The 27861-nt window shown below is 48.4% G+C and overlaps 1 protein-coding gene across 2 annotated transcripts in view; it reads left to right on the top strand.

The window, feature by feature from the left end:
- The window catches only part of AGXT2 (alanine--glyoxylate aminotransferase 2), a 30393-nt gene extending 13395 nt beyond the window's left edge, over positions 1-16998 (top strand). For both annotated transcript variants that reach the window (XM_006090102.3, XM_006090101.3), the window contains exons 8-14: positions 2504-2604; positions 3478-3570; positions 6630-6762; positions 8144-8235; positions 10107-10256; positions 12795-12893; positions 16693-16998. In XM_006090102.3, the coding sequence (XP_006090164.1) occupies positions 2504-2604; positions 3478-3570; positions 6630-6762; positions 8144-8235; positions 10107-10256; positions 12795-12893; positions 16693-16800 (776 nt within the window). In that variant the 3' untranslated portion in view covers positions 16801-16998. The remainder of the gene's footprint in view (positions 1-2503; positions 2605-3477; positions 3571-6629; positions 6763-8143; positions 8236-10106; positions 10257-12794; positions 12894-16692) is intronic.
- Positions 16999-27861: the final 10863 nt, after the last annotated feature.

The raw sequence follows: 27861 nt of genomic DNA, 5'->3' as shown, positions 1-27861 counted from the left end.
TCAGACCTGTATATCTTATCTGTATGGCATCAAGATCCAAACTCACTTGGGTGCACCTCACAGACCTCCATATGACTGCAAAACCACCAGCACAGAGCCTAGTAGACAGAAGCACTCACGGGAGGTCATTCCCTCCCCTCCCTGCTCTGTATCCCCCTCTCTCTCCATTCTCTCTGCCTCCTCCCTCTTTGAGGTCCTTCCCTCAGCCGTAGGCCAACTAGATAGAAAATACCAGAACCTCTCTGGTGGTAATCTATTGGCAACTAGAGGCTAATTGATAGTGACAGGCGTTCATCCCTGCTCCCCTGAACTTGTTGTCTTCAGCGTTCTGAAGTCAGCTGTTTTGCTAACTCATATTTTCAAGAGACAAGGCTGACACGTATCTTTAAATGGAATTGGAATGCAAAAAGAGACTTTAGCCTCTGCTAGTGCTTTTAGGGCCTGAGAAGTTGGTCTTTGCTGTAAAAAGGTTTATTCAACTATGTTTACAAAAACATTCCAACACACAAAGTACTTTGGGTAGAAAGTTTCCATTGTCGGGTTCCTCTTAGGGTCCACTCAGGTGCCAATCTCGATGGAAGATGTTTCACTTCAGCATTATGCCATCACTCCCCACATTGACCTAAGCAGGGGTCCGTTTTGTGAGCCTAATATAGGGGGTCATGTGATAGATTGCATTATCCCCTTCACCCCCTCCTGAGGAGCTTTTATTCCCAAGTGTTCATTCCAGGCCCTGAATTGCAGATGTAACCTGTGATGAAATTCACCGGTCAATAGCAACTGACCTCACAATGTCCTCAACCTGTTACTGTTCATGTCACTCTTCTTCACCTTTTGCAAGACAAGTCTTCTTTTTCTTGATTTTTCTTTCTTCCTTGGCTCCCCATTCTACATCATCAGCTGAAAAAAGAACTCTCCCTTCTCCACGCTGCTGCTTGGAGGGTATCCCACAGAGCATCCACTCTCCACCGCCTTGACGTTGTCATGGTGACACCACTGCATCAAGTCTCTCTCCAGGGCCAGCCTGACCTGGAGTTACAGCAATGAGCCAGTGAAGTAAATGTGAAATGAAGAAAAACTCTGATGACAGTGGATGGCCCCCTCTCATTGCTGAGCGTGTGGGCGGTGGGGGTGGCATCAGGAAAGGTCTAGCACAGAGTCAAACAAAATATTATCTTCTCTGGGTTTGGTTTTGTCCAAATTTAAGACATTGGGTTGATTTTGCTCTACCCTCTGATTTCTCTAATTATAAATGGGCTTGATAAACATCCAAATTATATCTTTTGGACATGTGTCTATCCACCCTTTCAGGTCATCCTAGACTGTTTTCTCTTCCTTTCTTAAAAATAAGAAATTCCAATTTCTAGAGGCATAGATTTATTTGTCTACTATATCCTGCCCATCCAACAATGTAACTGATGCTAACCATGTGCTTGCTGGGTTTGATATCCTTTCCATTACTCCCTTCTTCACACCCCAACCCCCAACTCTAACTAACCCAAGAGATCAGGTACCTCTGTCAAGCCAGCTTTCCCAAACATCACTTGTGGCCTAAAAAATATGTTGGGGGCCAGGTAGTGATTTTCTCGTTTTACAATGAAGAGCTGGAGTATGAAATAGATTTATGCTTCCGTTTGAGGGTGATGACTGAAGGTCTATTCCTCATCTCTAGCCTTCAGGAGACAGGCTGCAGCCATGCCTCTAAGTGAGTGTTAGGATGGGAGCTGGTGACTCGTCTTCCAGACTTTCACTCTCACTTCCTTTGCATCCGCATTGCCCTAGGGATCCCTCTACTGTCCACAGATATGAGTTTTTACATTCAAAGAACCCATGGTGCTGTTTAGATCCAAGTTACAGGTGCAGGTAGAAATTCTGAAGGTTCAGTCGTGTGGATGTGTCCATCAGGGACCTTTTGCTATTCCAGAGGGGACCGCTTCCTTGCTCTCCTCGCTGCAGGGATGGAGGTCATCCGGCTCTAGTATATTCCTCTGTAGACTGAGTTCTAATTGTTCTATAAACACACTGACTAACTGAAGACTGAGGTACTTCATAATTTTAAAATTGTATAGCAACTTAAGTATCAATAAAAAGTACATAGAGTTATTTTCAAATAGATTATATTCCCCCCCGCCCCCCGCCATGACATTTGAATAAAATCTATGCGGCTGAGAGGATGGGTCTCCTTAGGGGAAGCAGCCATCTATACCAAACTCAATGGCACTTCCGGGCATTTCCTCCCCAGACGGAAGGACGGAGCGGGTTGTTTATGCCTTTGTGGTTGCCTTCGTCGTGCTGCTGGAGCCAAAGTACAAGCCCTTCTGACAGAATGTTCCCCGCTCAGGACTCAGGCCCCTGCCATCCTGGTTTTCTGTATTCCGAGGGACTCCAGGCCATGTGTGCTCCCTGTGTTCTTTGGTCTGTGTTTTCCCCACGCCTCTGGATGCCACTTGCACACCTTCACATGCGTGGGGGTTCTGTTTCTTTGTTGGTTTGTTATCCACAGACTGCTGCCAAGCTAAAGACCAGTATATCGAGCAGTTCAAAGATACTCTGAGCACTTGTGTGGGCAAGTCGATTGCTGGATTTTTTGCAGAACCAATCCAAGTGAGTATATCAGCCTGAGATATTACCTGAGTTCACAGTTATCAGAGTTTTAACTCAGACATTCTAGAGAACTGTGAAATCATTTAACCATTGCCGTGTCCCTCTCCAAAGTCGATTTATTCTCTTGGTCCCCTTGGAAGAAAAGAGAGCCCATGATTTTCAGCTGACTTATAAGTATACCATCTTCTGAATTTCTGGGCTGGACAGATAGATAGATAAAACTATTAAACTCCTAATATTCTGAAAAACAGAAAACCCCAGCAATTTTTAGTTGCTTAATACCCACACTGTGAGGAGAGGCCTTTCTACACGGTGGGACAAAAGTAGATTTGCAGTTGTTTGCATGGAAATAATGCAATAATTAATAAGTCATAATGCAAGAATAAACCCTGTGTTTCACGTACTCACAACTGTAAACCTACTTCTGCCCCACCCTGTATGACCTTACTAAATCCCCTTAATTTACTCTTATTCTAACCTCAGGAAAGCATACATTTGCATTTTTTCCCCAGAAGGCATGGCATAGGAATAATGGCCTCTTTTCACCCATAGTGGAAGCAGTTCTAGAGACTGTTTTAAAAGTTGCTGGAATTGCAATTCCAGTGTAAATGGCAGAGTAGGTGACCGCCTCCTCCCGTGACCACATCGAGTTACCACTAACCTGCAGGACAGCAGCCTGGAGACCCGCCTGAAGAGGGGCTGGCGGAAGCGCTGTAACCAAGGGTAGAAGACTCCAGGACTGAAAGAAAATTTTATTTTGAGTATAAAAAAGTGGCTAAAAGTACTAATGCTGATAAGCAATCTTCCTTTGTTTTTTAACACTTTCAAAAGCCGTGCTGCTGTGCTAGGTCTCCTGGGTTTGGACTCTTGCAGGGGGTGAACGGGTTCGTCCAGTACCCGAAGGGGTTTCTGAAGGAGGCCTTCCAGCTGGTGCGGGAGCGAGGAGGCGTGTGCATCGCGGACGAAGTGAGTGGCCCTGGGATATACAAAGTGGGGCACAGGGGCAGCGAGGCGCAGGGAGAAGCCCTTTTAATGTCCCTCTGTATTCCAGGCAGAGAACGGCCAGGGTGGGTACAAGTTAGTGGAGCTTCTGCTATTGGCCGGCTGGTTTATTCGTGGATTAGTCGGTCTTTTGAACAAGTACAGACAGCAAATTGAAGTCTATCACATATTGCCACCACTGAAAATATCTTTAAATTCCTATTTGGGGTTACATCAGGGGTCACTTAAAAACCACAGAGGAAATTTAATCTCGTAACCAAATCTTCAAGTGATTGTTGCCGAGAGAGTGTTAACCAGCCTGGCCGCATTCGCCTTACCTTAGTAACAAAACTTGTTTGGAAATGATATTGAAAAAGAAAAAAGTCCAGTCTCTAAGTTAGAAGAGGACCACCATTGGGGATACTCAAAAATAGTTCCCAAAAAATTCTAACATAGCTGAGTTAAGGCCTTGTTGGAACAGCTTACTGTCTAAGGGGACGACTTTGAAGAATAGAATTCATTGCTTCTGTGAGCTCTAGCCTGTGTGTTTTTAAAAGAGACCAGTTTACTTATAATCACACCTCGTATTAGAGTCTATTAAGAAAGTAATGTTTTGCCTCCTGAGACTAGCAATGGCGATCGATGGGCAGAGGATGGCGCCCAGGCCCCCAAAGGTGCTCCCGGCTCCTTCATCCTGATTCCACCAGCAATGGTGGCCCCACCAAGAGCAGGTGGAGAACTCCTATGCTTCATGCGGGTTCCAGACCTGCCATCTTTGCCTGAACCATTTTCCTCAACTAAACAACCCAAGGCAGAACTCGGGCTCCCCCTCAAAATTTTTGTTGTTTTGTTAACCCTCACCCGAGGATATTGTTCCATTGATCCGATGATTTTTAGAGAGAGAAGGGAGAGAGGGACATGTCAATTGATTGTTTCTCACATACACCCTGATGGAGTGGGCAGGGGGAATTGAGCCTGCAACTGAGGCATGTGCCCTTGATCAGAATCAAACCACCTGGACCCTTCAGTCTGCAAACCAATGCTCTATCCACTGAGCCAAACTGGCTAGGGCCCCTCTCAAATTTTTTTCTGCAGTTTCTACACATATAGCTGGGTCTCTGTTAGCCTCAGGGGGACTGGACAGCCTCCCCCACCCCCACCGCCCCCTCTGCAACCTGCCGGCGCAAGTTTAGAGAACGTCAGCTCAAAGTCCCAGCTGAAGAAAGTGAATCTGTTATTAAAAAGAAGAAAAATATATTCAATAGGTTTGCAACTCGCTCCATCAGTGAAAAGAATGAACTTTCTCCTTTGGAGTTGGCGCAGCCTGAAGCTGCCGCACTCGCCCTAAGAGAGGGAAGGCAGACTGGATTCACAGGGAACATGAGCTGCAGGGTTTTCTGAGACGTGGTGTTGTCACTTGCGAGAACATGATTGGAAAGTAACTCTAGGTGACCTTAGAAGGGCAGTGGGAATGGCCAGGCAACACGAAGACTGGCTGGAACTTTCTGAGCACTCCCTGCGTGCCAGGCCCCTTTGTAACGCTTCGCCAGCTAATGCCCCTGGCAGGTCTGTAAGGTACGGCCCATTGTCATCCTTCCCGCTTTCTAGAAAACTGACTTGAACTCCAAGCCGGTTAAATCACCCGCCAGGGTCATGCAGTTAGTAGGGCCAGAGCCAGACTCAAACCTACATGAGCTCATTTGGGCAAATCCGACAGCTTGCCCAGCGGCCCAGAGCTAGGAAGTGGGAGACCCCCGGGCTGGGGCCCAGGTCTGTCCGACTCCTGGGTCTAAGCTCGGCCACGTGGTTTGCCATCATGTCATTCTAACCCCTGGAGTCCGCCTGGGCAGCGCACCCTGGAAAGAGCAGGAGCCATAAGAAGGACGCCTGGATGGAAGCTCATTCAAGCACATTTCAGAGGCAGCAGCTCCACACCTCGGTCCCGACCTGCAATGTGTGTATTAGAGACGGAGACCGACAGACAGGCCAGGAGACTGAGAGCCAGGGAGAGACCAAGGCGCCGTGGCCACCAAGGCCCTGGCCAACTCCGATGGCAGTGGCATGCTGCTTGGCTGTATGCGCTTAGGCGCTCGGCCACGCCCGTTCATTCTCCAGACCCTGCGTGCCTGCTTTTACCAGGCGCTCGGCGGTGCTCTGGATCAAGGGAGGTGTAAGATACAGCCCCTGGCATCAGGCAGGTACCCTGGTGCTGACAGCCTAAGGCGGGAGGTTCCGATGGCAGAGGCGGCAGGTTCCGATGGCAGCATGCCCAGATGCCTTGACTAGGGGCCCTGCTGGGAAAATCCGCCTCGACCACACGATGATGAGGAAGCTGTGCTTGAAGACAAGAGGACTTGGTGGCATGAAAACAGGGAGGGAGTCTCCTAGAAAGAAGGAACAACATGAACAAGACAACGAAGATCAACTTTCGGCCCTGAGTTACATGGCTCAGCTGGGTCCTCCTGGTGAGGGAACCCTCAGGAGGAAAGGAGGTCGCCAGGAAGAGGAAGGCTGTCCTATCTGGGCCCGTGGCAGGTGCCCCACCCCCACCCGCTTCCTGTAATTGCTGCTTCACCCAGCCGGGGGCAGGGGCTGCTCCTCCAGGCTCCTCCCTGCCTCCTTGCACACAGGAGTCGCTAAGTTTTGCTAAATCATAATGATCCTTGCCACATGCATCGTGTGTACGGCCCTCACAGCAGGCCTGTGACGCATGGCCACTAGCATTCCTACTTACCAGAGGAAACACAGGTACAGAATGACCTCAGAAACAGCCAGTCACACAAAGCTAGTAAATGGCTTTGGGAGCCTAAAAGCTCAGTCACAGATGAAGCGTTTTGTCAATGACAGTGCAAAGATGGTGGTGACAATGGCTGGCAATGATGATCCTGAGGAGGAGGAGAGCTAAGCAGGAGGGGGAGGAGGGGGAGGAGGGGGAGGGAGAGGGGGAGGGGGGAGGGGGGAGGGGAGGAAAGTGAAGATGTCAAAGTTAGAAACACCAGCGTTTCCTGAAAGTTTCCCAATGATTTTGGATTTGCTTCCTTCAGGTGCAGACGGGATTTGGAAGGTTGGGCTCTCACTTCTGGGGCTTCCAAACCCACGGCGTCCTGCCAGACATCGTCACCATGGCCAAAGGGATTGGGAATGGCTTTCCCATGGCAGCAGTTGTGACAACGCCAGGTAGGACCTCCGGGCAGTGTGTGGCTGCTGCTGGGCCTCCTGCATCAGCAATTGGAGAAGGAACTCGCATTGGAATGTGTATGGGTTGGAGACGGTTAGGGGAACTCACATGCATTTCCCAAGCAATGGAAAAAAAACAAAAAAGGAACAATCTGCCTGCCAGATCGTGGCCGGATGAAAGCAAGAGGCCCCTTCGCCCTTGCTGCAGGGAGGACTAATTCTCCCGTCTCCACCATGAAACGCAGGGTTCAGACACACTGCCAAGGAATAGGGAAATGTGCCACCAGCCCAAGAGATCCTTGTTAACCAGCCTGAAACCAACCCTGGAATTTCCAAGGGCTCATGTTCTGGAAGGAAACTCTAACTTGGTCTCACCACATTAAGAAGCTATAGAATCACGGTCCCCAGAGCATTAGATGTGTCTGTGGATGTCTCATCTACCAAGCAGCTAAATATAGCACAAGCTCACTTAGCCAGAACATGAACATTAACTGAATTCTGCATTTTAGTGAGGTCTGACAGAAAACAATTTTTATGAAATTCCTAAAATTATTTCATTTGTCTTCCCCACATGAGGCACTGAAGGCTACTTAGGTATTTTTATTAAATGACTTAATATGGATGTACTGGTAGAAGGTCAAGTATAATGAGCTGAATATATACTCACCCTGAAACAATCCAAAAATTATATTACTAAATCCTTGATGTGAGGAATTTTTTTCCTTCTTAATCCCAAAAGTGAAAGACAGGGAAAAAAAGGTTTTATTAATGAAGGTTCCGAGTTAAATTTCACAAATCAAGATTTAAGGTACTTCTCAGTTCACAGGGCACATTCAAGTCTTTGTTAGCCAACTCCCCATTGAGTAAACAAGCTATGATTCCTTGTGCGCCATATTGGTCAGCCAGGGATACCAGAACAAGACACCACAGGGAGCGGGTTAACCAGCAGACATTTCTCTCTCCCAGTTCTAAGACTGGTGGTCCCAGATCAAGGCGCCAGCAGAATTAGTTTCTGGTGAGACCTCTCTCGCAGATGGCTGCCTTCTTGCTCCGTCCTCACATGTCCTTTTTGACAGAGGGCGAGAGAGCTCTATTGTCTCTGCTTTTGAGGACACCAGTCCTGTGGGATTAGGACCTACTCTTTTGACCTCATTTAACCTTAATGACCTTCCTAAAGGCCCTACCGACAAAAGCAGCCATGTAGTTAGGGATTCAACATAGGGACTTAGGTGGGGCCACAACTCCATCCGTAGCATCCGCTATCTGGTGAGTGAAGGATGAATTGGATATGATGTCACTTACAACGTCCCCCAAATGTTGTGATGGGAGGTTATAGATGGGAAGGTGTCCCCTTTTACCTACCTTTATCTTCTCCTCCTAGAGATTGCCAAGTCTTTGGCTAAATGTGTCCTGCACTTCAACACCTTCGGAGGGAACCCCATGGCCTGTGCCATCGGATCGGCCGTGCTTGAGGTAAGTGCCAGCAGCCACGCGGACGTCACTCGTGTCACAAAACGACAACTTCAAAGCCACACACACGTTCTCATAACTTTATCACATCGCATTATTGGAGAGGAGGGCTAACTATCAGTTCATGAATTAAAGTTAGGTTCCCAGATTTTATTTTAATTACTAGTTTATGAAGTAAAGTTCGATTTCCAGTTATTATTCTGACACCTGCCCTTCTTTTCTTAATGATCTAGTTTTGGTGCTTGAAGTATTGAGTAAGAAATAGATAAGAAACCTCACATGCATGGGAAATGTACTAGTAAGCATTCCCCTAGCTCCTGGTAGCACTGAAGTGTCTTTGTTATTTGAGTGCTATTTTATGGATAGCGAGCAATTGTTATCTTTAATGTCATTTCTTTAATATCTTTACGTAAACAAGTTCTTTTTCCTTATAATAGTTTAATTTTGGCTCTTATATATTCTTTCTTATTTTTTAAAAATTTTTTATTGATATCAGAGAAAAAGAGAGTTAGAAACATCAATGATGAGAGAGAATCATTGATCGACTGCCTCCTGCAAGCCCCCTACTGGGGATGGAGCCCGCAACCTGGGCACCACCAGGAATCCAACTGTGATCTCCTGGTTCATGGGTCAGTGCTCAACCACTAAGCCACACCAGCCTGGCTTCTTGCCTCTTTTTTTTTTTTTTTTTTTTGTACTGTCATAAATTAAAAGACTACAGAGGATCTGCGTGCTATGTGATTACCAGGTATTTTAGCTACTGTTTAGCCCCACTCCATTGATTTTGCCTGGGGTCACATCTGTAGGAGAAGACGTTTTGAATGCACTAGCTAATATGCTTGAAAGCATTGGCATAAATAGGTTTAAAGTATTTCTGAAAGAATGTTCAAGAAGTTGATAACAGCAGTTGTTTGTGGGGAGGGAGACTTGGGGACTGGGGAACAGGGATCAGCAAGGAGATTTCTACTGTCCAGACTGTTATACTTTCTGATTTTTTGAACTAGTCACATGGTTCCCCTGTTCAAAAACTTAAGTTTAAAAGTATTTTTAAACAAAAAGCAAATAAGTAAGAGCTGTCCTTGCTAACGAAAACATCCCTTCAAATATGATTAAAGGGTGAAATGAGCCAGTGTGGGTCGGATGTGTCATTTATTTCATTTTGTAGACGCCACCAACTTTTTTCAAAAGTGCTGAGTCACCTCAACCAACATGGAAAGTAGAGAGGACTTAGGTGGACAGAGAGGTCTTCAACAGGTCCAGGTTTGCCCGAGCCGCGCAGTGGCTCTCAGTGAAATATCATGCAGAGCATGTTGCATGTATCGAGTCAGATCACAGTCTCGCTGTGCGCACAAGAGGGTGAGAATCCTGTTGTCTGTTCAGGTGCCCTGACTCTGGGCCGCACAGGGCCCTGCTCAGCTCAGCTCAAGAGGCCAGGGCCCTGCAGGGAGGCCCCTGGGCACCTGGGGGCAGCTGGGCGAAGGCCAACAAGCTGCCAGGAGGGCAGGCATCTGTGACCTTCCTGCCTTCGGAGCACTTGTCTTCTTCGCCAGGGTCGCCCAGTGTTCAGCAGAGCCAGGCACTATAGAGCTCAGGATTACGGGCTCTGTGACAGACTCATTGAGACGCGGCTTCCACTCTTTCCTAAATTCTCACCCACCCTGGAGATGAGGAAGGCTGGGGGAATGGCTCCACTCCCAACACTTATTGTCTCCTCACAGAACTCTTTCTGTAGCACGTGGTGTGGCCACACTGGACCTGGGTTCCATTCGTCTGGTCAGGTTTCTGTAAAGAGGGCCGCCTACGCTCACCTCTCCTTGCTTCTCCATTTTAGAACTTGGCTTAATGCAAGGGCTTCTGGGGCTTTCTCTCAACAGGTGATTAAAGAAGAAAAGCTGCAGGAAAACAGTCAAGAGGTTGGCACCTACCTGCTGCTGAAGTTGGCTAAGCTGCGGGATGAATTTGAAATTATCGGAGACGTCCGAGGCAAAGGCCTCCTGATAGGAATAGAAATGGTGAAGGATAAGGTAGGTTCTGACCTGCTGCTCTCTCTCTGTGTGGCTTCTGGGGGCACCAACAGTCCAAGTAGCAAGCATCGGCCGAAAGCTGACTTCATTCACTCCCAGGAGGGAGCCCACAGCACAGCACCAGTGTTGAGTGTGCACAGAATGCCGGCAGGCTCTGGAGAGTGCTAGAGGGTGAGGGTGGGACTTGGAAAAGGGAGCTGGTCTTCTTGCCACACTAGGCAGAGAGCATCAGTGATGACTGAATATTTAGAACTACAAATGTGGTCAAGGCAGGAAATTATTTGAGCGGGGAGGCAGAGCAAGTGGTCCAGAGAGCTAGTGGAAGTAAGGGGGGAGGGCTGGGAGAAGGTTGTGGTAATGGTTTGGGGTAAGGATGTTAAAGATCTGTGGGTGTGTGTGTGAGTGTGTGTGTGTAGAATTCATTCCCAAGTAACCAGGGAGGAATGATGTGACTCTCTGATGACATTCCCCACGGTGACAAACTCAATGTGACAGCAATTACACTTAGCATTTTCCCCAACCAGTTATTCCTCCCATGTCACTCTGTTTCTCACCTTCCCAATTCCCCAGCCTCAATATCACCAAATAATCTGCGACTCCTTCTCTCCCCACATTTCTAACCTCAAAGCCTCCTTTGTCTCTACAGCTGCCCCTGCAGCCCCTGTGAGTAGGAAATTGTCCCTCCTCCCCTCAAAGCAGCGCCTAGGTCCTCTAGGAGCGCAACAGCAGGAGAATCCTGGCCCAGGGGGGAATATGCAGACCGACCCCTTTCCCTCAACTCTTGTCCATGGGGATTCAGTTTTCCCCTGAGTGACTTCTTGCTATTTGATCTAGTTTAGAAGAATCAATGGTCCATTCTTTTAGTCTTTGGACCAGACCACAGATATACGACTCTTCCGTTAAAACCACACAGCAGAGCCAGTACGAAGCTGGAATGTTTAAACCAGATTTAAAGCTAAGGGAGGACAACGGGAAAAGAAGAGGAACATGAGACCAGACCACAAGCCCTGCAGGCTGACCTTCAGCTTGTGGCCCAGTCAAGGGCTGCTTTAAGGCTCAGAGTCCACCCTGGCCCCCAGCCAGGAGCTCCCTCCAAGACTGCAGGCGCCTCAACGTCCAGACTCCCCAGAGGAAAGCCCAGCAAGCGAGGAGGCTCCCCCCTCCCCCCTCCCTCTCGCTCTCACTCTTCCAAACCCCACTTCGCACGCACATGGACAGGTGACCAAAGACGTTCCTCAGACCTCGATGTGTCCTGGTAAAACGTCAAGTCCTCCCACAGGCTGCACGACATCTCAGGTCAATGAGGAGACCTGGTCCTTCCCTCCCTCCCAGGTCCTCCATTTCCTAGTGGCCTGAACATGCGAAGATGATATTCCTGACCTTAAAGCTCTAAGACAGAGGGAAATGCCCAGGCCTATTCCTCGCCAGGAACGGAAGATTTGGGGAACGAGTTGGATGAGGTGTTGGGGGGATGGGGGTGGATACTGAAGCCTAGAGGAGGGGGGCAGGAGCCCCGAGGAGAAGAATGAAGCTGGGAGCCGCCTCCATCTCACAGGAGGGAAGGGCTGGCCCCCAAGCCAGGACCTCGTCCTGTGCATCTGAAACCAGAGCCACAGCCAGTGCTGATGCCTGAGTGGCTGCCCCGCAGCTGAGGCTGAGCCCTGCACTCAGATAGGAGCTCCCAGTGGGGGCTCCCAGTTCCGCCACCTGGGGGGCCGCCTGGGGGGCCCTTAAGGAACACGGGTACCTCCCGCTGCCTCAGTGAGGCTGGTGTGAGCCCGGCTCCCGCTCCCGGAGCTTGGGAAGACGTTATACTGACACAGTCAGACTTGAGAGGACCAGGTCAGAAGGAGGCGCCTGTACTCACAGCCTCAGGAGACAGGAGACCACAGAAAGGGGACCCCCCCCCCGCACCCCCGAAGGGCCCCGGGGGGCTGGCACTCCTGGACCCTCAGGGAGGACCAACCTCAGTGCCTCGGGACCTGGGACAGCCTGTGGCTCCCGAAGCGCTTGCCCCCACCCCCCACCCCCCAACTGGAGGGAAAGAGCAGATTTCACTCGCAGGGAAGAGGGGACGAGCGGGCCACCCCCGCTGCCCAGGCCGTGCTGCCCCGGGAGAGCATGGCTGTCCGTGTCCTCGTGCAGGTTCCGAGCCACTTCCCGGCCTGGGAATGAGCTCTCCACGTGGCAAGACGCAGAGAAGAAGCGCGGGAGCTCCCGCACCCAGAGCAAACTCCGCTCCAGCTGGGGAAGGAGCCGTGGCAGCAGGCGCTAGAGCCCAGCTGCGGGCTTCTGCCTCCGGCTGCGGGTCTCCAGGAATCTGGAAATGAATCGGGATAAAAACAAACCCCAAATAAAATAAATATCTAATAACACCCCAAAAAGATCCAGTCTGGCCAGGAACAGCTTCATCCCACTGCAGGGGGAGAGAGGGACCAGGAGGGAGCGAAGAACGAGGATTGCTTGAGTTGCTTCCCTTCCTCGTGGGAATAATGTCTAACCCGCCAACACCAAATGGAAAATATGTTTCATTGGCAGACGAGCCGCCAGCCCCTTCCCCGGGAGGAAGTGAGCCAGATCCACGAGGGCTGCAGGCAGATGGGCCTGATCGTCGGCAGAGGCGGCCTCTTCTCCCAGGTGAGGGGAAGGCTGGCGGTCCCCGGCGCTGTAGGGGGGCCCCTCCCTGACGCCCCCGGCTGCTTGGTCACTTTTCTAAAGGCGTTTGCTGGGGCACCGGCCCCTCTCTCTAGGCATCCGGCTCAGATTATTTTCAAAATGAAGTGGCAGCGGAGCCTTAGGGCCACGAGGGGGCGCTGTGTCCGATGGTTTGGTTGCCCGCGTTCTGTGAGGAATAGCTAGAGGCCCTCTAACAGGCATCAGCAACATGAACCGGCAGACCAGAGGACTTACAGGTCATAGTAACGTCCAAACCGTCGTGCAATAAACAGCGTGCCTCATGTGTGAGTTCCCTGCGACCTGTCAGAGCGAGCCTGGTTGATCTTCACTGAGCCCTGGGCTCTGCCTTTGTAAACCCTAACCCTCCCAACACAGAGTGGCCCCTGGGGCCAGGAGCAACCTCAGAGCGCTGGCAGGCCAGGTGACCCGCAGGAGAGATGGGGGGCTACCCAGGCCTGGTCCCTAAGGCAGGGCTCAAAGTCAGCCTCTCCCAGTGCCCTTCGCCCCCAGGCTGGGGGGTCAGACACCAAGCTCCCATGCTCCCTGGGAAAGCCCAGTGCAGCTCCCCCGGCAGGACTGGTGTGGCCCTGGCGGTGCATGGGCTGCTGCTGAGAGTACAGCAATCTGCCCCTCATCCCTCACACAGCAGGACGCTCACAGGACTGGCTGGGGGCAGAGATCTAAGGTTTAGGGCAACCTCTGCCCCTCCCCTACTTTGTGCTTGTCCTTTGCCATCTTTTTCATTTTAGACGTCAGTCATGCTTCCCAGCCTCCCTGCTCCATTCCTGCCTCTCACTCTGCTTCAGTGAACACTTGCCTGGTACTTCTCTGAGGAACTGGAGCTACTAGGCAAGGTCTCTGAGTACACCCATCTGTCCCACAGCCGTTCCGTACCGCCTTTCCCAAAGGCCCGGAGAGGGAGGTGCACTCCTGCTCAGACTCCCATGCTCTCGTCCCTCCCCACCTGCATCTGCAGCTTCCCCTTCCCCTCAGCTTCTCAGCCTGCAAACCAACAGGCTTAGAGCTGTCACAGCCCAGCCCAAACCGGACCCCAGAGAGCCAGAGCGAGCACTTCTGCTAGGACATGCTCCGCGGGTTGTTTCTGATCCCGGTCACAGATATTTTTCTGCACAAATCAGACAGGGTAACGATTGAAAATCCTAAGATGGGGCATCAGGGAGATGCCCAACTTATGCAGACAGAAACCAATTCATGGCTTACTTGCTCAGTTATTCCTTAGTTACGTGGCAAACACGTGCAAAGCGGCCGTCGCTGTGCCGCGTACTAACGCTGCGATGATAAATCAGATCTGGTCCCTCCCTTTATGGCGCTGGCAGGAGAGAAAGACATAGGAACAGAGGAGTACAACAGAATAGAAGCTCAGCAGCCGCTCTAAAAAGGAGGAAAGAGAAGGGACCCCCGAGGCCAGCCTTTCTGGCTACGTTGAGCCTTAAACGATGAGATAAACACTGGGAGCGTGGGTGGAACACGGCAGCGTGCAAAGAGCTGCACGCACACAGTGTGGCAGCAGCCTAGGGCAGGAGGCAGTCACTGATAAGAAGACACCTATTTGTCAGGCTCGGTTCTAAACGCTTTGCACGACTCGTTCAATGCTCTCAACAAGCCTATGAAATAAATACTATTATCACCCATGTTTTATAGATGAAGAAAAAGAGACACAGAGAAGTTAGTTAAACTGCCCGAGTCACACAGCTAGTCAGTGGCAGAACCAGGATCCAGACTCAGGCCGTCTGCTTTCTGGATCTGTGCTCGGAGGAGGGCGAAGCTGAGGGGACCAGACTGGAGGCAGGGAGTCCCGGTGGGGGTTGCCGATGCTGCTTGAGCTTGAGCAGTCGTGGCTGTGAGCAGGGAGGCCCCAGAGAACAGTCCTGGAAGCGACATGCCCGGCACGGCATGTGGAGAAGGAGAGTCAAGGATGGAGTCCTCGTGTCTAACTTGGTTCAGGACAAAGATGACTTGGGTTTTGACCATGCTCCATTCGAGGGGTTTATGGACATCCGGGCCTGTAGATGAGTCTGTAGCTCAGAGGAAAGGAAGGTAAATATCACAGTTTGGGGCTCATCAGCATGAGTGGTGAGCTGAGGGCATCTCCTGGGAAGTGTGTCTGCGTCAAAAATGCAGGGAGGCGAGGCTAGCAAGCTGTCCACCAACATGGAAAGGGCAGGTGGAGAAAGCATGCCTGAGTGGAGAGAAGACCAAGGGTGGGGAGGTGTGAGGAAAGCTGGAGGGTGTGGAGCAGCAAGAAAGTGGACAAGTTCAGAAGGAGGGACCCAAGTGCCAAGCGCAGCAGAGAAGGCCAGGAAGGCGAGGGCGGAAGCACGCCGTCAGGTTCCGCATTCAGCAGGCCCTGGCGGCTCGAGCTAGGGTGCTGGTGGCAGGCTGACAGGGGCAGCCGCCACCTGGCAGTGGGTTGAGATGTGAACAGAGGGGAGAGGAAAATGATGGCCAACAAGCATCAACCTGTCTTTTTAGTGAATTTGCATAAAAGGAGAAAATAAGGTTTGTCTGACAGCTAGAGGGGCCAGGGGACCAACAGGTTTTTACTCGGTGTGGTTTGGATGTGGGTTATGAGAGCCGTAAACCTGCTTGTTTGTGGCCTGGGAGAAAGTTGAAAAGAAGTTGAAGATGCAAGAGAACGCAGGATGTTTCCTGGGGTGACAGTGATGGGAGTCCCCAGGGCCAACGGCACAGGTGGAAAATTTGGAGCTGAAGAGCAGAGACACCTCAGTCTCTGAACGTTCAGGTTGGAATGATGTTCAGGTTAGGATATAAGAACGGATGTGGGAGAAACCAACTCTATGGAAAGATCTTGCCTGACAGTTTCTGAGAAACATGAGGCAAGATCATCTATGAAATAGAGCCAGAGGCGTAGGCGTTGAGCGAGGGAATTGAGAAGAATGAAAAAGGTGTAGAATGAAAAGGGGAATCTGACAAAGAACAAGAAAAATTTAGGGGGCCAGCAGAACTTGGAGGCCCTGCCTACTAGTGCTATCCGGCTGCCAAGCAGCGTGATGTTCTTTAACACTTCTTGGCCACCTATGTTGGCGCAACGCAGTTCCGTTATAGCTTGGATCAGGGCTGGGACTTCGTGGGTGGGCGTGGGTGCCGCTGCAGAAGGTGGAAGGAAACGCAAGCGCAGTGAGGGGGCAGGTAAGAGAGTAGTTCACACGATCAACCATGTGCTCCAAGCTGGTTAGAAAAAAAGAGATCTGAGTGAGGTGATAGATCTGAAGATAAATGGAGGGATGAAGAGACAGAAGCTTTCATTTTAAGGACAGACATAATGGGAATCAGAAATTGAATGATTCCTAGTGAAGAGCGGGCTCATGGCACCCACTTGGGTGTGAAGGGGTGCGGAGAAGCAGAGATGAAGGTTCTGGGGGTCATGGTAATCAAGAAAGTAAGAAGCTAGTTCGTTGGCTTGTACACACATGGACATGAAGGTCGCCCTCGGTGATGGCAGAAATGGGGTGTAGATAGGAACCTAAGATCTCAGTGCAGGAGGTGGAAGGGCGAGGAGGTGAGCAGATGACTAAAAGGAAAGGGAGCACAGCCAGATGGTACCAGAGTTTTTACAAGACTGGAGGGTGAATGGCCTGGGTACAGCATTGGAAAGGAGACCAGCCCACCAAGGAGACGTAGGAAATGCCGTAACAGCAAAATCTTAGATTCTTAGTTTAGTGCATTCGCTCAACTTCACGTTTGATTCTCTGACGAGCCTATTTTCCTGTCTCCTCAGACGTTCCGCATCGCGCCCTCGCTGTGCATCACGAAGCCAGAAGCTGATTTTGCAGTGGACGTATTTCGCGCTGCGGTAACCCAACACATGGAAAGAAGAGCTAAATAAAATCTAAAATATAAAAACCCACAAGCCTCAAGAACTTCCCACTGGTGTTCAAGAGCTAATTTGAGGGATTTCAGAAGCACCGGTATAAGTTGTAAAAGTTGACTGCCTACCAGCCAGATTTGTGAACAGAGCCCCTATTATGCTGGGAAATCCTTCAGCAAAGGATCTCTAGCCCTCGCTCAGAGAATAAATCCTTCTTCACCAGGTTAGCTGTGTTCATTGAAGTCCCCTTTGCAATGATTGGTTGGTGCCTGATACGTGGCCTATTTGGGGACAATGAATCCTGAAAGGAGATGCTTGGTGCAGGTGCCTTCGGGGGAAGGTTTCTTCATCCTTCACTCTTCATCACTCTTCATCATTTATTGCGATGGGACTCCTCAAACCATATCAGCCACTTTGGGGCCATGAGACCAAAGCTTATGTCCTGAGGTTGGCAGGTGTTAGGAAGCTGAGTCCTTAGCGATGTCAGTAAGCCACTAACTTACCCAATCTAGACCAACCTTACCTTGAGGCTTCTTGTTATATGAGATGATAAACTCACGCTATTGCACAGGCCTTTTTTATTTAAGCTTTCTCTTATTGCAGCCATAAGCATCCTGAGAAATGATGCAGAAAATACCCCAATTTTTTAACTTCTTTAAAATGTCTATCAGAGACTTCTTCTCCATTTCCACTGCCATCACCCCACCCTGGGCTAAACCCTCATCAATCCTATTACAATGGTCTCCAATATAAGAATTTCCCAAACTCTAGTCATTAGAATGCACATTCATCGTGTTTGTTCCCATAAGTGTTTACCATCTGGCTTAGAATTGACTTCATATTTTTCTTTAATTTGACTTTTTTCACTTAGGTGTTTCTGAGAGTAACCTTCTATAACTACAATAAATGAGAAATCAGTACTACTTATCATAACTGGAGAATAATCATAAAACCAGAGTGAACACACAGCAATGTACCCGGAGCCAGTTGAGTACAGTTGTTCTCAGCACGTGGCTAACTCTCTCTTTGTTCAAAAGGGAGATTAGAAAGTATCTGAGGGGTATGAAAGGATGCTGGCAAAGTGTGATCCTCTCCTTAACACACACAGAAGAGGATGCACAGAACTGAACAGGAAATAACTTTCCCAGCGTGCCATGCGATGTTTATTTAAGCTGTGGCTGGTTTGAAGCATGTCCTAATGGTCTGCTCTCCAAGGTGTCTTCTCCACCAACACATCCTGCACTCACTGTGAGATTGCCTCCCTCGAGCACTGACTTGAACATACTCTTACTTTGCACAGAACCTTCCAGTTGCTCCCCATTGTCCCCTGGATAAGATCAAAACCCCTTTAACGTGTCCTCCAGTGTCCAATATCCAAACAAAGCAAGTTCAGAGGAAAGGCCATTGAATTAAGAGCCAAATGACCCGAATTCTAAACTCAGTTCTTCCACTTATTTGCTATAGATGACCTTGGGCAAGGCTTGCATCTCTTTCTTACCTCACTTTGTTCCCAGGCATATCAATACTTGCCCTTCCTACCTGCTGAGTTGTCTTGGGGTTCACTGAGGTAATGGATGTAAAAGTGTTTTGCAAACTAATGAACTATGCAAATAGAAATTTCTTCACTTCAGCCTACATATCTCTTCTTTCCTTCACTACAAAATCTCCCAAGAGCAGCTGGGGCTTCATTTATACTTCCTTGCCTCCCGTCCATGCCTCAACAACGAGAATCTCATTCCTGCCTCTCATTCTTTGGAAACTGCCTTCTTAAAAGGCCACCGGGGCCTTTGTTATGGCCAAAACTTAGTTTCCTTGCAAGATTTTTTCTAAACTTCTGCTCCTTCTTGAATAGGATTCCCTTGGCTTCTGCAATGTGGTACTTCTATCTCAGACGGCTCCTTCTCAATCTCTCTCCTGGCAACTCCTCTTCTTCAAGGCTCTGTCCTGGACCCTCTCCTCTTCCATGCTACATTCTCTCCCTGTAGGACCTCCTTCACCTCGGGAATGTCACCCATCCCTGGGGATGGTGATTGCCTTCCAAATAATCATCTTCAGTCTCAACCTTTTTCTGAGCCCAACCCCAAATGAATCCCTTCTTGATTAATGGTACCTATTAATTGTACCTAGTGTCTCAGGCTCACACCAGGTCATTCTTTTTCTCCAAGTTACCTTTCTTCCTTTCATATGACTAAGTCTCATCAATGCTTTCTACATAGTTTTTCCAATATGACTCAATTATAGCAACACTGCCTTAATTTGGACCATCCTCATCTCTCCTAAGTATTTAAACTGCCTCCTAACTGGTATCCCAGACTCCTTCCCAATCAGCCTCTACATTGACAGCAAAGTCACTTACTACAAGGTTCGATATGATCACATCTCTTATCTCTTGAGGCCTCTGGGGGCTCCCTATTGCCTGTGGAACAAAGTCCAAACTCCAACTATTATGGTGCCCAAGAGCCTTCTCAATTGCTCCCACGCCACTTTCTCCAGCTTTACTCCCACCATTCTTCCCACATCTTGCAACAGTTTTTTGTTCCCATAAGTCATCGTACCTGGAATGTCCTTCCCCTTTTTTGCTAGTGGAAATTATGGGGTCAGGAAGTGAACAGGAAAGCCAACCCTTACTTCTCAGTTTTTCTTCAAAGCCTTTCTACCTTCAATATTCCTTTTTTGTTTTAAGATAAAGAAAAACTATATTAAAAATACATTTATGATAAGCATTTAGAAATTTAGTAAAATATGAAGAAAAAACAATAAAACAAAAACTCAAATTAAGTTTTCATGCTGAGGCCAAGGTCCCTGCCACTACCAAGACATCCACCCCTAGAGGAAGGAGTTGAAGAACTTCACTGTTCAAATGAATCCATAGGACATATTCCTTGTGGCTTCCCCAGTCCTATGGGATCTTGTGTGTACCGAACAGTGTACCCCGGTAGTCTCTCACCTCGAGGGGGCATTGTAGAGTGAAACTCAGCAGTGGGATTCCAAAAGGCAGCCCAGCCCTGGGTCTCATTCCTTGACCATGAGGGTTGCATGGCTCTGTCCTGGGCCTGTTGATCAAGCCAAAGTGCTCCTCGTTCTTGACCAGCAGTTGGGGACTTAAGATGCGTAAGCCACCAGAGACATGGAGCAGGAAGGACAAAAATGGTGGCCTCAGATCACGTATTTATCTCCTCCGCTCACTAGTTAATAAACACGATGGTTTCCTATGGTTTTCCATGTGGAACCGTGGGCAGGAGCTTAGCACCACCATTTCTCTCCCTTCCTCTTTCTGCGCTCCCCATGGGAGGTGGGAGGTGAGCCAGCTTGCATAAGGCAAGGAGCCCACATTCTTGCCAAGCTTCATATTATTTCCTTTCTTGTTAAAAACTGTCTAAAGTAAAGATAAGGAACACTCAGCTCAAGTAAACTTTTTTCCACCCAAGGAACATATTGGCAGTTAATCATGTGGTTAGAATACGACATTAAAATACTGGCAAACTATTTAAAAACCCTTGGACTGACAATCCACTCAGGAGGGCCTAATTTTTTTAATCACATCAAGCTTGGTGATACCATTAGCAATTATTATTATAAAAAGATTTAAAATAACACTTAAAATTGTTAATGCAGTAATAAGCTATGTTATCCTCTTATTTGTGTTATAAAACTCCATCTTGCCTGGACAGTGTGGCTGTGGTTGAGCATTGACCTAAGAACCAGGAGGTCACGGGTTGATTCCCAGTCAGGGCACGTGCCCGGGTTTCGAGCTCGATCCCCAGTAGGGGGCATGCAGGAGGCAGCCGATAGATGATTCTCTCTCATCATTGGTATTTCTATCTCCCTCTCCCTTCCTCTCTGAAATCAATAAAAATATATTTTCTAAATAAAAACTCCACTTTACAAAAACGACATCAGTGTAGTTTTTAACTCTCCAGGAAGTCAAACTAACCTCAAAAAGTATGGGAGGACTTCATTCTTCTTCCACCTTCAGGTCTCACTCAAATCTCACCTTCCCTGCAAAGAACAATAAAAGAAGACTAAACACCATCGCCCCCGTAGGGCATCATCAGCATCATCATCGTAGTTCAGAAGTGGGTTTCATGGCTGCTGGCCCTGTGAGCAGATGGCTCCGGTTAATTCCAGCTGAAGCCTCACTTCCCACCGAGGTGCAAACAGTAAGAGCGGCACAGCTCCGCCTCCTTGAAGACCACCACACCAGGAAGTACCTCACCAACACAAAGCTCCGCCTAGGTTAGGCGCGGAGACAGAAACAGAAGCTTCGTTCTACCCGTCCCTTTGGGCTAAGACAGAAGCAGGCCAGCCTGGGCCTGCCGGTGGCAGGTGGAAGGGGCGCCTGGGGGGACAGAAGGCGCTGTGCCGGTCATCCGTGCCGGAGAACGGCATGGAGAGACGTCAGGGACACGGTTTGATCAGCCTGGTTGGAGGGTCACTGCAGAGAGCAGCTAATGAAAACACAGGCTTGTCATTAGGTGGGACAACACCACGGATGGAGGGAGCCGCACGCGCTCCCCAGTTGATGTGTTTTGGGCAAATTGACTTCTCTGAGCTGAAGTTGCCTGGGGCCCAATGGAAACCCCGCAGAAACCTCGTGAGGATTTCCATGAGAAAATACATGGGCAGCTGCGCAGTTAACATGAACTCTTTCCTTAGCGTCCCTTTCCCTTTGCCATGGGACGTCCTTAGGTGGCACTGGGTTCGAACCATCTTGGGCTCATGTTTCTTCTCCTGCATACACCTCATCTCCCTAACCAGACCCTGCACTGCTGGCAGGGCGACCCTGTCTTCTCCATCCTCACATGCTCAGGGCCTAACGCTGGGCTCCTCTCAGAAAGGCAAGAACTAAATCCTCAGGCTGCTGTGTACGTTTTACCCGTAGATGCCACAACGTCACCAGCAGCTGAAGCCGCAAGTAGCACATCTGAAATAAACAACGATCCATCTGATACACCTTTTATATGTGAGTATGTGTATGTCTATTCAGAAACACATATATTTACAATGGAGAATATATATTTAGAAACATAATATCTAGCTGGAAACATATGTACTGCAATATTAAAAAAAGATAAGTATTTAGAAATAGAGATTTAGACCTCTCATGGATTGGTTTTTATGCAGTTTGCTTCCCGATGCTGGTGAACAACAGAGATTTCCACCTTGACCTCTTTCGTTTCCCTCTCTGTATACTTTACCTGGGTGATTCCATCCATTAGCTAGGAGGGCTACAACCATCGCTGAGGATTCCCAAACGCATCTCCAGGGCAACCTCCTCCTGGCCTACAGACTCGCCTTTCAGCAGCTCCTGCAACACCTTGCCCTGGGCACCCACTGCATGCTCTTCCTCCTCCCTGGCACGCATATGCCCTCCTGGGCGCAGGGAGTAGTATTTGAACCAAGTGCCTTCCTGCTGCAAGTGCCTGGTGCCAGGAATCCCCCACCCACCCAGCCAGTCTTAACCAAACTTCTGATTCTTGCTTGCCTCCCTGCCCTCCCTGTGAGCTGCCCCATCTACCTGCTGACCTCCGCTTTCTTATCTATTCTCATTGCCCCAGCCCTGGCTTCAGGGCTGATGGGCAGTTCTGTTGCTGGCTCTTGGCACACTTTGAGACTCTGTGGTCCTGCTCTGCCCTGTTCCCTACCTTGTCCCACTGCCCAGACTGGACGGTCAAGATCCTCATCCATGTGAGAGTGAGCCGGGGCTGTCCCTGTTATCTAACCCTCCGCTCTAGCTAAAAGCCCTGCTCACAGGCCTCATTGCTTGCCACATGAAGCAAACTTGAAAAAGCAAGAGGTAGGAGGGAAGAGTAGAAATTGTGCCAGAAATAAAATAGTGTTAGGATGTGATGGTACTGGGGGTGAGGTAGGTCAGTCAATATAGTGTGTGAACTCTAGCAGAGGTGGCATTAAAAACCAGTGTCCCGCTATGAGGGAGGGGGTGGGGGTGAGAGGGTAAGAGATCAACCAAAGGACTTGTATGCATGCATATGAGCATAACCAATGGACACAGACAGTAGGAGGGTAAGGCATGTGCTGGGGGGTGGGGGCAGCCGGGAGAGGTCAATGGGAAAAGGAGACTTATGTAATACTTTAAACAATAAAGATTTTAAAAGAATAAATAAACAAATAAATAAATACCAGTGTCCCAGCTTAGCTGGTCTCCAGCTAGTTCCATGCGGCACCACCACCCGGGGCCGGGGCCTGGTCCACTCTCCTTGGGAGGTGTTGCCAGTTCCACCAACCTGGGCAGGAGGGCCCTTTATTCTCGGTAACATCTCTGGAATCAACTCCTGGACCCTGGGAACCAGCTCCAGCAAACCCCTGCTTCCTTTCTTAAAGCAATACCCCTCTCGGCCCCCACTTCCCTCCCCTAGAGCACTGCCTGCTCCTACCTGTCCACCTCTTCGCATATTTCTTCAAATAGGATCTTTACACCCCAAATCCACTCCTCCCCTACTCCTCCAGCTCTTCCAGAGGGGCTGCAGAGGGAGGTGGGGGGGGGGGCTTTGGAATAAGGAAGCAAGAAGTGTTTTCAGTCCATCCTTCCAGCACTGCAAAGACGGGGAAGAATGTTGGGGGAGGGCATGACTGCATTCTCTCCCAAGGTGTGGCTGTGCTAATCCTGATGGGATGACAAGGAATTAAACTTGAGTTAACTAAACTTTAAGTAAAATGAGACCTGGATCTAGCAAGCTGAAGTTTCCACTTGAAGATGGATCATGGGGTCAAAATAGAACAATATGTACAGCTCGTATGAAATCCCAAAAGTATAAAAAGGTAGACAGTGAAGAGAGAGTCTCCAGCCTGACCTTTTCTGATAAGGGTCAAATATCCAGCAAATATAAAGAACTCCTACAACTTAACAACAAAACGGCCCTATTCACCTGGCTCACCTTCCTTCAACCGTCATAGATCACAAATGCATTGGTTGGTTTGTTTAATTATTTTTAATGTATTTTTATTGATTTCAGAGAGGAAGGGAGAGATAGAAACATCAATGATGAAAGAGAATCGTCGATTAGCTGCCTCCTGCACAGCCCCCACTGGGGATCAAGCTCACAACCCAGGCATGTGCCCTGACCGGGAATCGAACCCTGACCTCCTGGCTCATAGGTCGACACTGAACCACTGGGCCATGCTGGCTGGGCTGTTTTTTGTTTTGTTTTGTTTTACTTAACATTATATCTTACAGCTTATTTTGTACAGTAGTTTATTAGCTCCTAATGGATAGTTGGGTTATTTAGAATATTTTGCTTTTACCAAAAAAAAAAAAAGGAGGTGGGGGGCTGCAATTAAAACCTTTTTGTATAAGTGTGACTATAGCCCCAGAACACATTTCTGGAATTATCCATTTGAAATATATTCTTATTGATTTTTTGAGAGAGGACGGGGCTGCTGATGGGCTGCCTCCTGCATGTCCCCTACCGGGGATTGAGCCTGCAGCCTGGGCATGTGCCCTGACCAGGAATCGAACCGGCAGCACTGGTGCATGGAATGACGCCCAACCAACCGAGTCAGACCGGCCGGGGCCGTGACATTTTAATGGCTATCCTTGTACTGGCCTTTACACTGCTTGCATTTTATCTCCCCCTTAGGATACATTCCTAGAAGGGAAAGTGTTGAATCAAACGGATTCCCCACTTAAAGCGTCGATCCGCACTGCTATGTTGCCTGCCCAAAAAGCGTGTCTGCTTGCATTCTAACCACAGTGGAAAAGCAAGTTATAAAATGGTACCCAGAGGACAAGTTGTGTTTTAAAAGTACCTCTGCCTAGAAAGAGTCTTGGAAGTACACATTACGGCTGGGCCTGTGTGTGATTCTCGGTGAGGTTGCCTTTTTTAAATTTGATCTTAGAGAATGGGAAGGGGAGAGGGGGGAGGGAGAGGAAGAGAGAGAGACATGGATTTGTTGTTGCACCCATTGGTTGCTTCTTGTATGTGCCCTGACCAGAGATCAAACCCACGACCGTGGCCCATCAGGATGACACTCCAGGGCCTGGGCTTCTTTATATTATTCTGAATGTTTCCCCAAATTTTCTAATTCCATTATTAAAACACACACAATTTTCAAACTAAAATGAAACCAGGTTTTGAAAAACTATAGCTCCTTTCGGAACAATGAAGATTAAACTCCAAAGTAGAAACAGGACAAATTGTCCCTGACAATCTTGCCAGCAATACAAGAGCATGACTTGAAGACACCCAAAAGGGGAGGGAAGGGATTGACAAAAGAATGTATATGCATATATGCATAATCCACGAACAGACAATAGTGAGGAGAAGGCCTGGGGAGGGGGTGGGAGCAGGGTGGAGGGATGTCAATGGGGGAGGAAAAGGGGACATCTATCTGTATTACTTTCAACAATAAAGATAATTTTTTAAAAAAGTATTTCCCAAATTGTCAATCTGGCAGATTAGAACAAAAGCATCATTGTGGGAATTAAGAACAATTAAATCAGTGCACATGCAGACGTCCTAAAAACAAGGCTGCCAGTAGAATAGAGCTGCAAACTGCATCCGAGTCGCTGTGACAGGTGGTCGCTGGCATGGGCCTAGCTAGCAGGAGGCCTGTCATCGAGCCTTTGGCTTCTCCAGAACTGTCGGGAGCCCAGCCCCGCCCAGGCCCGGCTGCCCTCAGAGCATCTCCCATGGTCCAGCATCCTCTGGGGCCCTTCTGATGGACTGCAGTCCCAGGAACAGGGAGCTCACTGCGTCCTTAGAGACTGACTCCCCTGCTGGATGAAATGATTGACAATTCTGCTTCATAATATGCTGAGACTACTGTTACCTTTGGGCCACAAAAGTCTGAGTTCTTACTCAATTTGAAAAGAAGAAAAATGCCCCAAAAGATATATAAACTATGTACCATTTTATCTAAATGTTAAGACTATGACCTTTTCAGTTTTTGAAATTGTTAGAGCCTCTGACATTCATATAATTTGTAGGGCGAAGGATAATTGGAGCCTTTTCTGTTTTCATGAGGCACACGGTGTCCGAAAGGACATGAATGATGCTGGAGCCCTGACTGGTTTTTCACAGTAATTATCTGTACACATGCACTGTGCCTGTAGCTTAATTAGGGTCACCGACCTTTAAGACAGGTTCCATCGGCTGGGACGGTAATTAATATTCTAGTGGCTCTGTGCCCAACTGAAAATCAGAATTTGAAGAAGGGGAGTGGATATTGAGGAAGTGATAGCCTTTGCTACAATGCATTATGGAACATGCCAGGAACAAAATGGAGATCTTAACCCTCCTATTTCCCCTTCCACGCAAGGTGTATTTTGTTAGCAAGAGTTGGAACATTGATTTGTACTTCTGGATATTTGAAGTATTTCATGAAAACCGTGGTAGTCAACCCTCGTTACCCACCACCCAGAATTAACACCTGCTAAAATTTTCCTCCCAATCTTAAAAAAAAAAAAAATTGACTCAGATGAGGTCCCTTTTGTTGACACCCCCGTTCCATTCCTCTCCCTTCCGTTCTGAATTACTTTTCTGAATGGCGTGTTTCCCATTGATGTCTCTATATTTCCTCTTTATAAAAAACTATTTTTAATTGCATAAATGGCATACGTTTCATCTTCTGGCAGCTCATTCAGTATTTTTCCAAGGGCTAGCCACTGACACCACAGCTCAAGCTCACCCATTTTAACTGCTTGACTGTTTGGCATTTTATAAATAGGCCATGATGTACCCACTTTCTTGCTCAAACATTTAGGGAGTTTCCATCTTTTCCTGGATGCAAACAGTTCAGCTGTGAACATCCACATCAGGCTCCTTGCACATTGGACACGGGTCCTCGACAGCCCTGCTTCTCAAGCCTGAAGGAGCACGAGTGTGAATGCTGCCAAGGGTTCAGGATCTGGAGAAGGGGCCGACACACAAATGAAGACACTAGACAAGAAATATAAATTTAGAAATCACGGGGGAGCCAGGTGGAAACTTCTCTCTAGCGGAGAAGCTCCCCGAAGCCCTGAACTGATTAGCATTTATTCAATTTTAGATATACATCTTGCCCTCAGTTAGGCATGGCAATCCGGTGGCAGACAATCTCAAAGGTCAGTCAATATTAATAAAGATTTACTTTGAGACTATTAGGTCAGGAAATTGCTTCGAGCCACCACTATCTCGATAGAACAATCGGTGCATAGCTTTAGCGCTTGCTAAAGCTCAAGGTTCATCAGCCTTCCGAGTTCCTTGTTGCACTTTCATGATAGTGTTTGACAATAGATAGCTTCCGGCACATGAGTCTCCTGAGAACCTGTTAACCACAGACCCTCCCTCTGCAGGTCAGGGGTGGGTCTTCGAGCTGCATTCTCACAGAGCCCCCAGGAAGCCCATGCTGTGCGCACTGAGAGAAGTGACCACAGGTATGACCTAGGGTTGCTGGGTCAACTTTCAAAAATCATCCAATGGAACCAGTTTTACTCCCAAAGAAATGAATGCGTTCGCTTTCCTCCACCCTCACCAACACTCGATCTTATCAGACCTTTTGCCTTTTGTCAATCAGAAAGCATGAAATGAGGATTCAATCCTATTTCCCTCATTATTAGTGACAATGACCACCATTTCAAGTTGTTTGACCATTTAAGCTTTCTCTGTTCAGATATTTTATCCGTTTTTCAAATGCAGTAGTTCTGTTGTCTGAGGACCCTGAGGGCCCAGTGGGGAAGGGGGTCCACAAAGTCCTTCCTTTTCCAATTTCCCATCATGTGACGTTCGATTTCCTTCATATACTTTAACACAGTGACTGGCTGCAGAAGTGGATATGCGGGTCCAGCTGTCTCCTGTTAAGCTAGACATTACAGAGGTTTTCAAACATGTAACATAAAGCCTCTTCTCATTAAAATTGTTTTGAAAAATAGCTGTTTTCTATAATTGTTATTTAACATGTATTTTTAAATAAATTATTTAAATTTAGTACTTTAATTTCCAATGAGTAAATACCAATAGAATACCAATAACCTACCACACAGAAACCCTTTGGGATTCTCAATTCTAAGAACATAGATGGGTCTTGAGACCAAGTCTGTGAACTGCTGCATGAACGCGTGCTGTCACTCGGTCATTGGTT

The sequence above is a fragment of the Myotis lucifugus genome, unplaced genomic scaffold (assembly GCF_000147115.1).
Source record: "Myotis lucifugus unplaced genomic scaffold, Myoluc2.0 scaffold_68, whole genome shotgun sequence".
In the NCBI taxonomy this organism is placed as follows: Eukaryota; Metazoa; Chordata; class Mammalia; order Chiroptera; family Vespertilionidae; genus Myotis; species Myotis lucifugus.
This window is presented reverse-complemented; position numbering and strand designations above follow the sequence as displayed.